The sequence below is a fragment of the Myotis brandtii genome, unplaced genomic scaffold, assembly GCF_000412655.1.
Source record: "Myotis brandtii unplaced genomic scaffold, ASM41265v1 scaffold772, whole genome shotgun sequence".
NCBI classification, from domain to species: domain Eukaryota; kingdom Metazoa; phylum Chordata; class Mammalia; order Chiroptera; family Vespertilionidae; genus Myotis; species Myotis brandtii.
The window spans coordinates 272,792-290,950 of record NW_005371090.1 but is presented as its reverse complement, the minus strand read 5'-3'; the positions used below and the strand labels follow the sequence as shown (position 1 = coordinate 290,950).

General features: G+C 36.9%; 1 protein-coding gene across 2 annotated transcripts in view; it reads right to left on the bottom strand.

Annotated features, from left to right (window-relative positions):
- The window catches only part of FGD6 (FYVE, RhoGEF and PH domain containing 6), a 125,353-nt gene that overhangs the window by 102,682 nt on the left and 4,512 nt on the right, over positions 1–18,159 (bottom strand). Inside the window, exons 2-3 of one of the 2 annotated variants that reach the window (XM_014530757.1) lie at positions 15,433–15,704; positions 13,304–15,132 (exon numbers count right to left, since the gene is read on the bottom strand). In XM_014530757.1, the coding sequence (XP_014386243.1) occupies positions 13,304–15,132; positions 15,433–15,704 (2,101 nt within the window). Of the gene's footprint in view, positions 1–13,303; positions 15,705–18,159 lie in introns of both variants that reach the window. The other variant, XM_005883156.2, reaches the window with a different exon arrangement.

The window sequence follows — 18,159 nt, the reverse complement described above, 5'->3', positions numbered from 1 at the left end:
TTTCGTGTAGCTAAATCATTATGATCATTTCCCATATATAAAAACTGCACCAGGCCCCTTCACCAGGCTTGTGACTTCGGGACATCTTTGTAAATTTTTGCTAACTTCAAAGATTCCTACGGACCGTCCAGATTTTTTTCCTTCTAATCTTACTACATATAAGACACGTTCTTTCATTTAAGAAGAGTTTTCTAAGACTTTGACTTTTTTTGTGTGATACAATTGTCTGTGTTTTCTGGATAGCACATGAAATATGTTAAGATCTATACTACTTAGGAAACTGTTAAAAACAGCTTTTGATTGGCGTGGAGTTAGATCCCATGGCTTCTTTCTGCAGGTTTGATAAGAGGACTAGTGGAATGAGAGGAATGGAATGTTTCTTGCTTAACTAGTCCATAACATGGAAGGAAAGCTCAGTACGGACAGATGCATGTAAGGCCTTTTAACTCAACTTCTCTCTCCAAGGGAGCTTTGTTTTAGCAAATAGCAGTAATTCTCCAAATCAGTGTAATTGCTTTCCAAAATTAACAGATGTTTCCTGTGCATTCTGCAAGCCTGGTCAGTGGGATACTGGTTTATTCAAAATGCAGCTGGATTCTGACCTCACACAAATAAAAGCAATATATAACCTGACAACTATTTACTCAGATGTGACCACCTATTTTGTGCCAGGTATCTGCTGAGGCTAGTGATACAAAGGCCTTATATTTTCTTACAATATTTATTTTTCATATAGCTTATGTTTCTTTATTTTGGAGGGGGTGGTAGGGGGATGTCAACAAAGTGCTATGATAAAATGGTGAGTTAGTGCTGTGCAATAGGAGACCAAGGAAAGGGGTGTCTTACGCTGCTTGGTATATAGTAAATGTTAGTTATTGCTTTTATTATACTACTAGAGGCCTGATGCACGAAATTCGTGCAAGGGGCTCAGCCCTCGCAGCCCCAGCTTCATCCAGAAGGTCGTTCGGCTGTTCGGTCTAATTAGCATATTATGCTTTTATTATTATAGAATTATTATAGATAAACAGGATATGGCAGGCAATATACTATGGAAGGGAGTGGCACCACAAGTATCCACAAATTCACTTCCTCATTCAGTCTTTCAATAAATATTTACTATGTGCCTACTACATATCAGGCACTGTTGTAGGCACTGGGGATAAAATGATGTAACAAAGTAAGTATTTCTCATTCATACAGGTTGTATTCTAGTAAGGCAGACAGATGAGCAAATAAATAAACAGATAATATATTGATAAGAATAGGACATATTAGAAAGAAAAACAGAACTGTGTAAGTGATTAGATAGGTGGTAGAGGTAGGGATATTTTGTTACCTTTTCTACACTGGAAGGAAAGATTTTCACAGAAGATAACATTTGAGTTAGGTCTAGAAGGATGAGAGATAATCTGTCTCGGAGAAAAAGTATGCCAGATAATGGAACAAATCTTTGAGAGGGAATAGGGTGTTTAGGAATGTCAGTCAGTCTTATATAGGTGGGTAATTTCATAAGATTAGAAAAGCCAACTGGGCCAGACAACAAAAAGTCTTATATACTAAGTTACAGAATTTCAATTTTATTCTCTAGGGAACTGGCCACCAAATGATGCTTAATTACAAAATATGTAATTCTTTAAAAACAACAACAACAAAAACATGCCCTAGCCAGTGTGGCTCAGTTGGCTGAGTATCATTTCAGGCACTAAAATGTCGCCCGTTTGATTCCTGGTCAGGGCACATGCCCAGGTTGTGGTTCAGTCTGTCGGGGTGTGAAAGGGAGGCAACTAATAGATGTTTCTTTCTCACTTAGATGTCTCTCTCTCTCTCTCTCTCTCTCTCTGTCCCTCTCATCTATCTACCTGTCTCTATCTCTCTCTGCCCCTCCTTCTTTTCATCCCTCTCTCTCCCTTCCCCTTCCTTTCTCTCTCTCTCTCTAAAAGAAATAATAATAATCGATACAAAACCTTTTTAAAATAACAAGAATTCCCGGTTAGAAAATGGACAAAAAACCCAGATTTCATGTTAGAGGATATACAGATGGCAATTATGCACAAGAATACATATTTAACATCACCAGCCATCAAGGAAATGCAAATTACACCACAATGGGATGTCACTACACACCTATCAGAATGGCGAAAATAAAAAAGTGACAAACACCAAGTGCTGACAAGAATGTGGAGACACTGGGTCACTCATACATTGCTGTGGGAAAGTAAAATGGTTCAGCTACTCTGAAAAACAGTTTGGCAGCTTTTTATAAAACTAAACATGCAATTACCACGTGAGCCACAGTTGCATGTTTGGGTATTTATCCCAGAAAAATGAAAATAAATGTCCACACAAAACCTGTACATGAATGTTTATTATAGTTTTATTTCTAAGAGTCAAATAGTGGGACTGACCCTTTAACTGGTATCCTTTAACTGGAATAATACTGCAATATAAAGTAAAGAACTATCCATGCATGTAACAACTTGGATATATCTCCAGGAAATTATGCTAACTGAAAAAAAAGCCAATCCCAAAGGGTTATATATTGTTAAGATTCCATTATATATAATATTTTTGAAATGAAAAAAATTTGAAATGGATTATTAGTTGCCAAGGATTGGGGAGTGAAGTGTGTAGGAAGTGGGTATGGTTATAAATGGCAACAAAAGGGATCTTTGGTAGTGATGGAATTATTCACCGTCATGCCTGCTGGTGATATGCAAACCTATAAATGTGATAAAATTATATAGAACTAAATACATATCCACACTGAGTACAAGTAAAACAGGGGGAATCTAAATAAGATCAGCAGATTATATCAATGTTAATATCCTGGTTGTATTATTTTACTACAGTTTAAAAAAATGTTACCATTAAAGTATACTGAATTTTTCTCTGTACTATTTCTTACAACTGCATGTGAACATACAGTTATACCAATAACAATTTCAATTAAAAAATAAAAAACAGACTGTAAATTTCTTGTGACTTCTAGTCTGACCAACTCTCTCTGAAGTAGCTGATTAGCTACTAGGGAATAAAGTCACTGGAAAATACCCCCTCTAGCAGTTAAATGCCACTCTGCTTACATTAGAACCAGACACCTTTGAAATCAACTGTCATTAGGTAGGACAGAGTCATGGAAAACTGGCAGATTGAGGCCATGGTATTTCAGCTGGCTTCTATAAAAGCCTTCAGAGCAGTATCACCCCACTGTCCTTTTCCATTAGATTTTAGCATAAAACATGGGAAGAGAAGAGGCAGGAAACTAGAGAGGTAGGGCAGTGAAACTTCTATGTATCTGGACACTAAAAACTGTAAGCATATACTTACATGCTATGCTCCTTGATAATGAAATATCCTGAAAATGAAGCTAATTGTGTAGCTCTTTCTGGGTTGATTTTAATCTGAATTAAGTTGCGAGAAAAAACTACTAGTTCATTATAATCTAAAGTATAGGATATTTTAAATGAAATACAGTTTGAGTCCTTTCATGTATATGTATCTACCATTAACAGCCAAGTAGAAATTTGGTCTTACCAGGCTTGCTTTAGAGCAGCCTGTTATAATTAACACATAATTATTTTACGCAAACACATTGTTAAAATGCCCAGCAGGGTGTGCACAGAATTTAAATATGTTTTCTATAATATAATTTACAGCATTTATTTGCTTAAAATGAGACTAGCCAAGTCCAGTTGAGCCTAGGCAGGATGAATACAGATGCAAAATTAAAAAGTCACAAAAAGACATTTCAATCCGTTTCACCTTGGAGGTAGATTCAGCAAGCCCCTGGTGGACAGGGTCAGAGATTGTGACCAATGTCAGCGGCACCAGCAATGATGCTTTATCTAAGAATTTCTCTCAACTGAATGTGCCCTCTTGCCCAGTTTCCAGGTCTTGTCATTTCATAATTGAAAAGGCTCCAGACAACAGCATAGTGATTGCCAGAGAGAAGGAGATGGGGGGAGGAATAAATGGTGATGAAGGAAACTTGACTTGTGTTGATAAACACACAATAAACAGATGATGTATTGTAGAGCTGTATACCTGAAACATAATTTTATTAACCAATGTTACCCCGATAAATTCAATTTAAAAATCCATTTTTAAAAAAGGCTTCAGAAATACTACCTCTTCTAATTTTCAGCCACAGAGAATACATTTAAATCTATATTTTCATTAAGATATAAAAGATATATTTCAGCCTTACAAACATTTTTACTTTGGGGATCCATAAATAACAATAATTAACTATTAAACCACAGTGCTTTAGAGGTCAGAAAGTATTTGACAATGAAATGAGGAACAAGGATAAATGAGATTAAAAAAGCAACTCTCATGTAAATCAGGGGGGAAATATGAGACATGCATAATCCTTTCTGTGTCATTAACACCCAAAGTAACTGGTAAACAAAAAGGATCATTTTAACTTGCTTTGAATAGTGGCCACCACTAACCTGACCAAATGTAAATATGGCAGATTAGTTCAGTTTCCAACCACTGAAACGTCTATTTCCTAACCATAAAAGTTTTCCAATCAATGAGCTCTTCTTGCATGGAAGATCTGGGGCCTCTCAAATGCTCAATAATGTCTATACATATCGCTGCAGGTGCTCCTGTATTTGCCTTCTAGATCTTGAACAAATTAGTGTCAGTAATAGTTTGTCTCTTGGGTAGAAGATTCACAGGCCTCTACCAATATTAAACATAAAAAAATAAAATAATGGCAAAACAAATGCCCTACAGGCCAGGACAATATGAACATGTTCTGATTTAAAATCAATGTCTCAGGATCAGAAAACGTGGTTCCACACTCAGTTTATCTACATATTAGCTGTGGACAACTTAGTTAACTTCATTAAGTCATAGTTTCCTTATCTGTAAAAGAAGATAATATCCATCTCATAGAATAGTAGGGACAAAATAACACAAGCGAGATCCTAGCTTAATGCTTGGCATGTCAGAAATGTTGAGTAAATAGTACCCAGTACCATTAAGTATAGGATACATGCTATTTGACGGTAACAGCATTTCTTTTCTTTTTTTTCCATATATTTTATTGATTTTTTACAGAGAGGAAGGGAGAGGGATAGAGAGTTAGAAACATCCATGAGAGAGAAACATCCATCAGCTGCCTCCTGCACACCCCCTACTGGGGATGTGCCCGCAACCAAGGTACATGCCCTTGACCGGAATCGAACCTGGGACTCTTCAGTCCACAGGCCGACGCTCTAGCCACTGAGCCAAACTGGTCAGGGTGTAACAGCATTTCTTATCCTTGATATTGTCTGATAAACTTTTGATGAAATGGGGGAACAACAGATTGATGGGGAGTCAGATAGTTGGAGGGAAGCAAGTTATGTTAACATACAGGGTTGGGCAAAAGTAGGTTTACAGTTGTGAGTATGCAAAACACAGTTTATTCTTGTATTATTATTTATTAATTATAGCATAATTTACTTGTATTACAACTGTAAACCTACTTTTGCCTACCCCATATATTAGTGGGATCAGACATTTTTTTGGCTGAAAAGTTTCTTAGTTTGAATACTCACCTGCCTCAAATCACCATTTAACAAATTGAGCCACATAATCCTATGTTCATATACAGCAGACAGGGATAACAATACCTGCTACAACAAGAAAAAAGGCAGTAGTACCAGCAAACCAAACCTTTTTGGGACAACTCAAGATCACTTGAGTTTTCTAAATCTTGCTGGCATTCTCTGTAATGCTTCCACAGCAGCCTTAGAAGAGGCAATGTGGTATTTTGAAGCACCAGGTTGAAGCCTTGGCTTTGCAATTTCCCATCACTGTGGTGTGAGGAAAGTCAAGGACTGCTGGGCTTGGTTTCATCAGTGAATGAGGAGGCTGGATTGATTGGATAAATTTATAATAAATGAATTTCAGTTCTAAAATTTAATGATTCTATGACTACATTTAACCTAAAACCATTCAAAGACATACTTGAATTTCAAAAGATTTCAAACTACCCAAAAGGTTCCCTAACTTTTGCTACCAAATACTAGTAAATCAGACCTAGACTCGTGAATGATCTCATTATTTATCCCTCCCTGTTCACTCCTAAGTACCACAACCAAACTGGGTGGTAGAGAGCTGTAGTCTCACATTTCTAACAGTGAAGTTCTGGAAAGAAAAATTAAATAGTGAAAAAGCTACTCATTTAAATGGAAATCTCTGTTTACATGTGACTGCCCATACAGCTAAAGACCAACTAAAAGGTAGGAATAAACACACACACACACACACAAAAAACAGTTACCAATTATTCCTTCTTTATACATTTTATCTACCTTCCTGGACTTAAAATTAGTTGTCAAATAATTCAAATCAGAACTGCTTTTCATACTGAGAAAGAAAAAGAAAGCTATTCTAAATTTATTAAAAACCACATTTATTCTTTAATTCCTAATGTTTCAAATGATACTAACATATGCCAAAGTATATAAACTGTTACCAAGAAACTGACTTCAAAAAAATATATGATCTAACTAAAACAAAGATTTCAACAGAATCCACAGGAGCTAAAAGAACAAGTAGCTACACCATTTCAAACATAAAACGGCTAAATATGTTTGTTTTCCTTTTTATTTTTATCCAAACATTCAGGAAAAACTGACTTTCTTTGTTCAGTGTTTATTATTTCACCTTTCCTGAATCAGAAACCAAAATACTTTGATAAATGGGCGAGGCTGGTAAACAGACCCTTGAACATTAGGGACCAGAAAAACTAATCCAGTTGCATTTCCATCTTTATCCATTTTTCCTAAAGTCACTACCATTGCGATTCAATTTCTTTATTATAGAAGGGTATAACACCAAATACAACCTTACTCCAATTCAATTTATATGTAACTCAAATGAACTTATAATACATGCAAACAAGAAGGACTGAAAAATCTGAAAGACAATTGCAGAAGACAGCTGTTTGTCCTGGAAATACTATCATAATACTTTATTCCACTGATAGTCTATTTGGCCGACCCAATTTTTATAGCTCCAATGATAGATTATCTCTGTCTGATGTCAAAACTACTTGCAAAAACTTTTTATTTTTGCTCTCCCAGAAATCCATGAACACAAATAATTATCAGACCCAGACTAAACCACCAAAGTAGATTTTCCATACCACCCAGAAGAATACTAGGCAATTCCATTCTTGAACTTAACTTTTAATCTCAGTATTTAATAAAAAGGTCAGCACTTTTTTGTAGCTTCCCACACCCATAGCGCTACAAGTCAAACTGCTCTTTATTCCTAATATAGTTATAAGAAAATATCATAATAAATATGCTCATATAAACATGTCTACTGTTTTAAATAAAGGGCTTTCCTTAAATACCAAATTAGTCTATGCAATGCCAGGAAAAGATGATATATGTAAAAGAAATCTCTGTCAAAAAATAAAAAAATAAAGGAAATGTCTGCAAGAACACAGAGAGCTTACAAAACTAATATACAAGTACAGGCATTACTTCGGATATCTGAAACAAGAACATACTCACCCTCTTATGCATGAACTTAAGTCTGCATCTGGAATTCCATGGAACTACCTAGAGGACTGGTGAGTCAAGGTTCATCTTCTATACTTCTTCATCCTGCTCCCTTCCCCCTTAATATTTTCCTCAACACACTAAATGTTTCCTCTATAAATACACCAGCATTTAAGACTTATAAAAACTATTTCGTTCTATTGTTCTGTTTCAGTCTTGCCACAGTCTCATTTTTCATTACTTTCCATTGTATTTTTCATATATTAGAAGCAAAATATGTTCTTGTGGGCTGGCTAGGAACCTAACTCCTACTCATAGTTATTTCTACTGCAAAAATGCATTCTGAGTTCCAAACAACCTACTTATAGGTTTAAAACACTCACAGATTGATGGATTTCTGATTATCATTATCTATCAGGTTCTTACAGGAATTAAAAATGCATGAGGTCTCCCCATATCTGCTTTTCCCCAAAGAGATCCTACTGGGAATATTTCTCTAATAAATAGGTTAGAAGCTCATTTTGCAAAGCAATTTATGTCTCACTGATGTAAACAGTTGAAATTTTATGAAAACTTGGCTAAACTATAAAATGTTTATAGACTTTTTAATATTCAAAAATTTAATAAAAGCCCAGCAATAAAAAAAAAAAAATCAATTACCTCTAAAGATGCCATCCTTTTCCCTGAAAATGTGCAAATAAATATCAGCTATCTCAAAACAGTACAATTTTATCAAGCAAGACAGGATGTCTGTGTGTGTGTGTACACACAATCGCAATGTTGGATATTTGTTCTTTCATTACTAACTGAAAATACACCTTTAAAAATAGTGACATTCTGTCACATTAAAGCATATCTATCCGATACAATATCACTTACATGTTTTGACAGGAAATTAGACCAAAGGAATAGAGCTGGACAAAATACTGCAATTCAACTACTTACCAATACTTATTTACAAGGAAAAAAGAAAAGCTTTATTGCCAAGAAATAAAATCAAACGCTCCTAGTTGCAGTTTAAAATGTAGGGTAAGTACATAAACACATTTGCCAAAACTGTGTGGCTATGATTCCAACACAAGAAACATAGAATTAAAGAGTCATACAAATTTTTGATATTTCCTGAGCTGATGCCGAAAATAGCTCACAGGAAAGGGCTACTGTTAAGATATACGAATCCCAACCCCACCCTCTATGCATAATCTTATTGGTGTTATAACAACATGGAAAGGCTCATTAGGGCTATTAATTTATACTTTAATCATTATTAAAATTCAACAATACCACCAGATGGTAAATGCAACCCAAGAGAGATATCTTCTAGACCAGGTCTAATAATTTATAACATAAATCCTATAATGGGATTTGAGGCAACTTGTAATGCCTTTTGGCAGCTCTTTAAGCACAGTTTTGTGTTTAAAATGGTGAAAAAACAAACAAACAAACAAATAAAAAATTTAGTACTTGTCCTTCATCAGAGAAGAGGGCTACTGATTAATTAAAAACAAATGATTCTGATGTTTGTTTTATTTTGACTTCTGGTGCTTGAGGAAAACCAAAAGATAAATTCAAACCTTTGAGTGATGGAAACTTCTGGGCAAAGTTTCAAGGGACAGCAATTCACATTTTCTGATTCTACTTCCCCTCTTCTCAGTCCTCCTCAGTCTGCAATCTCGTTTCTTTGCTCAGAGCACCAACAAAATTGCTCTTATCAAGGTTACAAAATGACCTGGAAATGCCAAATCAGGTGTTGTCCATTTTACAAGCTTGGGTACTTCTGTAAAGTCATCTTTATTATCCTACTTGGGGTACAACTCAGGCAAAGCTTGGATTAATAAAACCATGTTATCTATAATTGTCTGCCACCTCACTGACCAGAATAGGCACCCCTTTCACCTTTCAATGCACACTGCTTGACGTATGGTCAGTATTTTGGAATAAATAAATTGAGGGCTTACTAGGTTACCTAGGAAAACCCAATTCCCATACATTTTCTCTGAAGTGCTTACAGTAAGAACAAACTAAAATCACAGAGGAAAAACCTGAGATGTTTCCAGGGAAAATTTTTATTGGTTATAGAATTAAGAAATCTGCTATAATTTCAAGAGGAAAATTCCAACATTTGGACACTATTATTTTGTTGATTTGTCTGTAACTCTTTAATAAAGGCTCAGATTTTTGGAACTTCCTTATGAAAATCAAACCTCTTAAAAGTAATAGTTTGATTACTTAAGGAGTAAATGAGCACTCATCACCTGCATACAGTAAGAAAAAAAGGACTGTTGCTGGCTAGTTGCTTTGGATTTATAATGCTTGAAACCTTCTGGGAAAGAGAGCTCATAACTGTACCCAAAACACACCCGATTTGAGAACCCTGTGGCTTCCAGAGCAGTGACCCAATGATGGTCTAATTGGGAACATGTAAAAGCTACTGTTTCTACAGCCATAGGAACTCCCTTTCATCCTCCCTCACCTTCAGATTTGGCTGGTCTTCTTTCCCCACTAAGGGGTTTCCCAATGCCACTCCTCACTCATCCAGCCCTTCCCAGTTTCTTTTACTCACTGATGACTAGGGGTCAGAAACTCAATTAGCAGTATCATGCAGTTAGCATAGGAGAATGGGGAGGGGAAAGGGGAAGGGACAAGAATAATAAGAAAAGAAGGGAAGGAAAATCCATTGCTTACTAAATGGCAATGATCCAGCCCTTCCTTTCTCCTTATCACTCCCAATGCTTTAGTCTTTCTCACAGCAAGCCCAGCCCCCAATTTCCTCATTCTTCTTTAGTCACCTCACCCTTTCCACAAACTCTGCTGCCTCAGACCCAGTGGATTTGCTCATCTTGATATCTTGATATCCTGGTGCTCAACCTCACCCTGGCCAACTCTCCTGCCTCAGCCCAAAGAAGTGCGGAGAGGAAATACTCACCTGGGAAGGGAGAAGAGGAGGCCAGAACACTAGTGGTTAATATAATTTGGGGGCTAAACTTTACCACCATTCCCAAAACTATTTCTTTAGGGAATATACTTCGAGTTTCAAATTATCATGAACTTTTAAAATAACAGAACCCTTTTGGAATTGGGGACCACCTATAATTATTTCCTGATAAATTATAAACATGTTGTTATAAATTTGAAATGGATTCATGAAATCTACATTCTAAAGAAGGTGACCATATGAGCTACTCCCAAGCTTGCCAAATATCTGTTTGATCCAGAATCCAGTTATATATTGTAGACTCGGTGAGTTCTATAAACTAGTCTCGTAGGTGAAATCCAGACTCTTCCCTGAGGGTTGAGAAACTGTTAGACACTCTTCTGATTCACTCCACAAAAATCTTAAACAGGGTTCATTTGCATTTTTTTCTTATCGTTTTAGAACCCTAGGGTGTTGGATTTAGAAGTACTCTAAGGAACAGATCTACAGTTTCAACAACCAAACAACCAAAAAGATTTCAACTTGGACCCTCTCAGCTCACTTCTCATTTACCTTATTTTAGGGTGTCCAGGAGTCCTCCTCATGAAGCCTTGGATTTTGCTTTTGCATCTATTCAATGTTACTATTAGAAGGTGCAACTTCCCAGCTGTTCATCTGATCCTATGACTGCAGGCTTTTGATTCAGCTGGTACATTTTAGGGGCCTCAAGCCCGTTTATGGGTCCTTGCTTTAGGACTAAAGAAGAATATCTGGAAAACTAAATTCAAAAGCAAAGCTCACCCACTCTTCACCAGACTGCCCTACTTACTGGCCTGCAATTTGTTCACAGCCACCCTTGGTGTCCTGGCTTCCAAAAAGAACCCTCCTTATGAATGCCACCCAGCTGAACTGGCTGGCTGTGTATATTTATTTACCCCTTCCAACCTGGTTCCCTCCAGCCAAGCAGCAGTGCCCCTGATAAGAAGCATATCAGACAAAGAACAAGTTCCAGGCCCTGGCTGGGTAGCTCAGTTAGTTACAGTGTTATCCCTATACGCCAAGGTTGCGGGTTTAATCTCCGGTCAGGGCACATAACAAGTATCAAACAATGAATGCATGAATAAGTGGAACAACAAATCGATGGTTCACTCTCTCTCTCAAATCAATAAATCAATTTTTTTAAAATAAAAAGAACAAGTTTCAGAATTTACAGCCTGTGTTAGAGAAAATGACAAACTCTCAGGATTTAAGCATGAGAGCCAACAGGAAACTTACACCAAGAGCCAAATCTCCAATTTCAAGAAAAAACTTCATTTTAGCTAAGAATAGTAGTATATCATGAAGAAGCCAAATTCATTCCTCTTTCTCACAGACACTCACACATACTTACACACACACACACACACACACACACACACACACACTACACAATAGCATGTTAAAAGGAAGAGAGTACCAACAAAATTGTTCCCTGAAGAGCAGGCATGAAAAGTTAGATGTGGTGGGGTTTTTTTTAAGTTGGATACTTAACTACAATTGTCCATGGAAATATTTACACCAAGGAAGAGGCTTTTGCCTGGATACTAATATTCAGAATCAAGTCAGCTATGAGAAAAGTTAGGCAAGGGAGGTAAATTATCTTTTATGGATCAAAGGAGGAAGGGCAGAAAGGATTATGAGTAAAGAAAAATGCTAGGAGAATATCTAAAAGAACAATTTATTTTACTTGGTGTACTAAGATTTCATTAGATCATTTTATTTATTCAATCCATCCAATCATCATGTTTTTAGCCCTATATGCCATATGTTAATATTTCTACAAAAGTCCCATTTTAAGACCTGAGTATTCAGAGGCTTGAAGTTAGTGACCAAAGAAAAACATGAAGACTTCTAAAAGGTTAGATACAAAACCAACACTTTAAATACAAGGCAGAGTCTCCCTTTGAGACAGTGGAGAAAGGAAGCAGCTGCAATGGTTGCTTCCTTTACCTCTTTTTCATTCGTTCTCTCATGTACCTAACTAACATCTACTGACCTCTATTAAGCCCCTTTCTTGGCCTCATGCAGGACAAAAAGACCTCTTCATGGTGCTTAAAACCAAATATACAGAACATCAGACATACCAATAAATAACCATACCATAAGACAGATTGAGAGAAAGGCCATAAGGATAGCAGAGCATAACTGGGAGGTCAGAATAGGAAGTAAACATTTCCCACTAGGTAACTGTACACGCTTCCTGAAGCCAATCATTGCTGAGCTAGACCATCAAAGATGGGCATGGTTTCAAGAAGACGAATGGAATGGGTATACCATGGGTAGAATGTGCTTATACAAAAGTGTTTCCTGCATTTTTCCGATATCCATCTGAAGTTAGTAATTAGCCTTCAACAAGTAAAATAAATAATCCTCAAAGAGTAGTAATTTTTGCAAATGTAGAAGTTTCACCTGACAAGGGCACCATAGGTAAATGCATGAATTTTAATAACTTCAGATTTCCTACACCTAGCAAATAAAGCTCACTAAATTGGCCAATTTCCTCCCCTAAGTTCCAGCTATAACTTCCAAGTTGATGCTTTTGAGGCCCTGGGACCTCTCTGGTCCAGGTCTTTCATACCTATACTATTACTGGTTCAAATTCTTTGAATAAGCAACTGAGATAGGGTAACTACTTCACACTTGCATTGCAAATACCCAATCTGACTGTATGATAAAAGGAGACTGCTCTTTGAAATAATTTAATATACACTTAACTAACCCACTTTATCACCAAGTGATTTTTTTCCCCCATGTGTGAGATTTTACCTGACAGGGTTTTGAAAATTAATTTCAGTGATGCACAGAAAAGTACAGTGTCTGTCTGGGACCTAAGTGTTACCTGGAATGCTGCTGTGTAGGTCCAAGTTGCAGCTGGCCATCTGAAGCTTCATACAGGTCTTCTATCTCATACACATTTGCATCAGTGTCCTCCATGCTGCTGGAATTCTGCCTTTCCAACTCTAGAGTTTTCCCGACAGCCATAGCAAGTGGAAAGTTCTCATACTCAGGTATTTCCTCATAATGGCGTACATTTTCATAATCTGGTGCATAGTCACTTGTAACAGATTTACAAGGCGCCTGAGATGTTGCCTCCCTAGAGAGCATTTGGTCATCCAAAGACTCAGCTCTTGGTCCATTAGTTGCACTGCTCTGGCCCCGAGACTTCTTCCTCTTCTTTTGAGATTCCAGACTGTAGTTATCTGCAGAATATGACTTGATGGGTTTATTTCTCTTATCTTCTACTAATACGCCATGCCAATCACTTTCAATCTCTTTTCCCTCCCCACCTGAGAGTCTGCCAGCGATTGTGCCTTCAAGTTGGCTACTCTTGGACCAAAATTTCTGGAAGTCACTCTTCATGAAACAGATGGACAGCTTCATGTTGAGCAACTTCTTTAAAGAGTGTTTCCTTTGAGAATCTTTGCAAGGCTTAGTGCACCTATCCATATCCACAGCAGACAGTGATTTTGCTCTAGGCTTGGTCAGGGCATTTGAAGGCTCACTATTTGAGGATGTGGTGATAGACTTTAAGGATTCTGGGTTCCCTTTAAAGGGTAAAATAGGATGAGGTAATTTCCACACTGGCTTTTCTAAAGTCCTTTTGGACATCTCAAAGGAGGACGACGTACCATGGTTTTGGGCACACAATTGTTGAAGGTGATTTCTTTCTGGGTCCTTTTTTTCTTCATTTGAGGAATATGAACTTTTCTCCATAAGCTCCTCTGAGGCAGCCTTTTTAAGCATTCCTGCAGCAGGCAAGCTGTGTCTTTGAGGTTTTTTGGGTACAATTTTTGAGGAACTTACATCTTTCATTGTAGATTCCTTTTGCATTTGAGGGACAGCCCCTCCCAAGTTACAGGCCATAGGTAAACGTTTGTTGCAAGCTAATTTCAGCTGCTTAGGCAGGCTCATAGATACAGTACTGCATCTTATAAAACTGGTCCGTTTGTCCACAGCAGGTGACATACTAGAACCATCTACTGTCTTGCTGTCGGAACTCAAATTAGAATCTGTATCCAAAGAAGGTGTCATTTCTTCAGAGGAAGATGTTTCATGACACATGGCTTTCTGGGAATCGACTAAGTTTTGTCTGTCACTGTTGGAGTCCACATTCAATTCACTTTTCTTTCCTGGTTTCACTTTGTTCACCTGTTCCTGGTTATACAAAACATTCTGATAAATGATTTCATTGTTTTTCAAACTATCTTCAAAAAGACAAGAAGAGTTACTGTCTAAATTCTCTGGTTTTTCAGTACTTTCACTAGGAGTATCTATGTGCTCTTGACGTAACAGCCGTGCGGCACGTGTCTTTCTGGGCTTGGGAGTTGGAAATTTTGAAGTACATGATACTAAGTGAACTTCTAAGGGACCAAGGTCTTTGACTTCTGAGTTCTTACTAACTCCATCTGAAGTTAAAAAAGTACTCCTTTTACCATGTGCCAGAGCTTCTTGTTCAGATGAATGAAAGCAAATATGGCTTTTTTCACTGTCATCCTGACAAGTTTCAATATTTTGAAGTTCGTCGATAGGAAGTTGTAGGAGGCAGTAGTGATCAGGAAGCTTTTCAAAGCTGGACTGGGAAGGTGTCAAGTCTGAAAATTCAATTCTGAACTGTCCGTTGGAGTTACAGCCCTCATTCGTTTCTGAGTTGTCTGTGGAAGTGTGCTTCTGTGGGGAAATAAAGGGTGATGTTCGTTAAAACATCTTTAAACTTCTCTTCTAGGATGCTTACCTTTAAAAAATAACTGTACTCTGGCTCTTGACCATTTCACCATTAGAATCATTTCTACTCATTGTTTTTATAGCTGAAGAGAACTCATCAATTTTACTATTTTCTAAATTTTCAGGCATTTCTAGTGACTCTAAGACAAATTGCTTTACACACAAATTCTCTCTATTCCCAAGCTTATGGATACACTAACTGCAGGAACACATTGGTAAAATATAACCACAGCTCTGATGCCCTACCTTTTTGCAAGAAGAGCTGTCAGCACTTTCAGGTAATTCCTGTTTATGTTCTTCCAGATTCACGATGGTTTTCCTTGATGGTGACTGCCTGATGTCACAAACAGGTGAGCTTTTCAGAACTTTTGGTTTCGGGGCTATTGCTGGTTTGGTTTTCTTTGTTGACTGTGGAACACTAGAAATCACAATATCAGGTTTGGGTGCAATAGGAGGTGGTACTGATTTATTATTTGCCACAAACTTTGGTTTGGGGGCCAGTGGTGGCTTCTTAATCTCTAGAAAGAAAAAATAATAACATGATTTAAAAAAAAGGCAGGAGATGATAAATGGTTACATTTGATAACTTTTACTTTTGACAATAAGGTGCACCTACATTTTACTAGGTAGATTATGTTACACTAGGGACCCCGTGCAAGGATTCTCAGCCTGGCCTAGGCCCTCTCACAATCCGGGACCCCTCGGGGGATGTCGGACTGCCGGTTTCAGCCTGATCCCCAGTGGCCCAATCCAGACAGGAGGAGCCCAATCCCATCAGGCCCCATCCAGACAGGAGGGAGACCAATCCTGTGCACTGAGCGTCCAACCAGTCAACCAGTCATTCGGTTGCTTAGGCTTTTATATATATAGATTGTATAGAGTCAATATTAGCCTTAAAATTGTCTCAGTTCTAGAGTACATAACTTTGGGTATACTATACATTTCTTAATATGGTTTTTCTTCTAACTTTGGAACAGATAACCATAAGTTCAGACCACACTAAGTGAAATAAATGGCTTCTCCTTGGGTCCCAATTAATAGGAGAAAGTACTTCAGTTCATTTGCTAAGTGCTAAGAGTTGAATTTGCCTGTTATTTGTAGGACACAACTCTTTTTTTTTTTTATGGCAACCAAAAAGTATATTTATTTAATTATATTGAAATAAAGTATATTAATTTAATTATATTGAAATAAAAGATTTCTGTTCAAAGGAACCATGAACAAAGTCACTAAAAAAATAGAACACAAGATACTTGCAATATCTGAAACAACCAGGGATTACCCTTTCTAGAATATATAAGGAATTTCTGCACATTATCCAGGAGAAACTGTCAACCCAGTGCAAAATGGTCGAAGGATACGACTAGTAACTTATAGATGAGAAAACTCTTAAGCTAACAAGTACTTTGAAGAGATGTTTAAAAGCATTAATAATCGGAGAAAATATAAATTAAAGCAATAATGAGATCTCACTTTATACATATTAGACTGGTGGAGTTAGAAAGCTAGATAATGCCATATGTTGGAGGCAATGTGTTGATATAAGGACATAATCCAATGCTTGAGGTAATGTGACTGGTTACAGCAATCCTGAAGATCAATCAATCAGGCAGCTACAGTCAAATTTAATATGTTGAGCCTGAGAACAGAGATATTTAAGAAGGGATCCTGATGCTAATTGGGCTGAAATTTAAAAACAGAGCCAAGCAGCAGTTGCTAAACAGGGTCCTCTTGCACAGCTGCACTTCACGAAGAAGCCTACACTGATTTGCCTGCATGCTGGCTGAGCCAGCCCTTATAAAGGAATTCTGGGAATCCTATTTCAACCAATAGGATTAAAACGTTCTCCATCCCATCAGAGCTGTGCAACTATATTCTCATTTTCATCTTCACCAACTAATCAGAGTGGCTCCATTCTGACCAATCAGGATGGTGTTATTTGGACCAAGGATACAACTCTTTAAGCTTCTCATATGAATAAGCAATATTCTTCTACCTCAAAGATGTACAATAGAGATGTGTAAATGCCTTTATCAATAACCTATATCACTAAAACCCCAAAACAATCTTAAAATGAAATACAGAAATCAGAAATTTTTCAAAGTTAAAACTAAAAAGTAATTCTTCTGTATTAGTTGAGGCTCATAATAAAACTAATATTTCTCTGTGCAGGGGTTGTCAATGGGGAATTTTCATTCTAATCCTTCATGGAGCTCAACCCCAGGTCTAATCAACTAGTTTCTGGGGATTAAGCCTGGACATATGTATCCCCTGGACATATTTTTTCTTAGGACCCACAGGTGATTATGCTGTATACCCTTCATTAGTGCATTTAAAAGATGACCACAATGTCTAGTCTTCCTAGTCATTATATAAAAAGTACTGAGGGAGCACCTATTATACTGAGTTAGATTTCTACAGATCTGCTCTTAGCCTAGAAACCTAATAAAAGCTTCACACAAAAGACCGATAAAATGAGATATAGAGAGCCTGAACATTAGGTTTTTTAAGTTCTTTTAAGTTTTTCCACCTATACTGTCATTTATCACATAGTCATACTTCCTCAATGAAATCCTGAGGTAAAATATTTTCTTACATTTCTTATATTTATGTTTGTTCCTCCAATATCATCTAATGCTTAATAAAAACGTGATTTACTAAAAAAAAAACTTTCAAAAAAAATTTCAAAATATCTACTGGACATTGTTTAATTACTTGAATACACAGAGGCTTAGATACTTCATATGGTGATGAATTTCTTTTCAACAAAGGAAATTAGTCACAATGCTCGGGAAGATATTACATGGAACTGAGTTTTAAAAAAATTAAAAAGAGTTCCTTTTATCAACCAAGGAAGAATTTCCCAAACCTCTAATATTATGTGTTCAATCAAGATCACCAGATAACAGATACTTTCTCACTCAATATAATGTTGTGACAAATAAAGAAAATAATGAAATATTTTCAAAATAA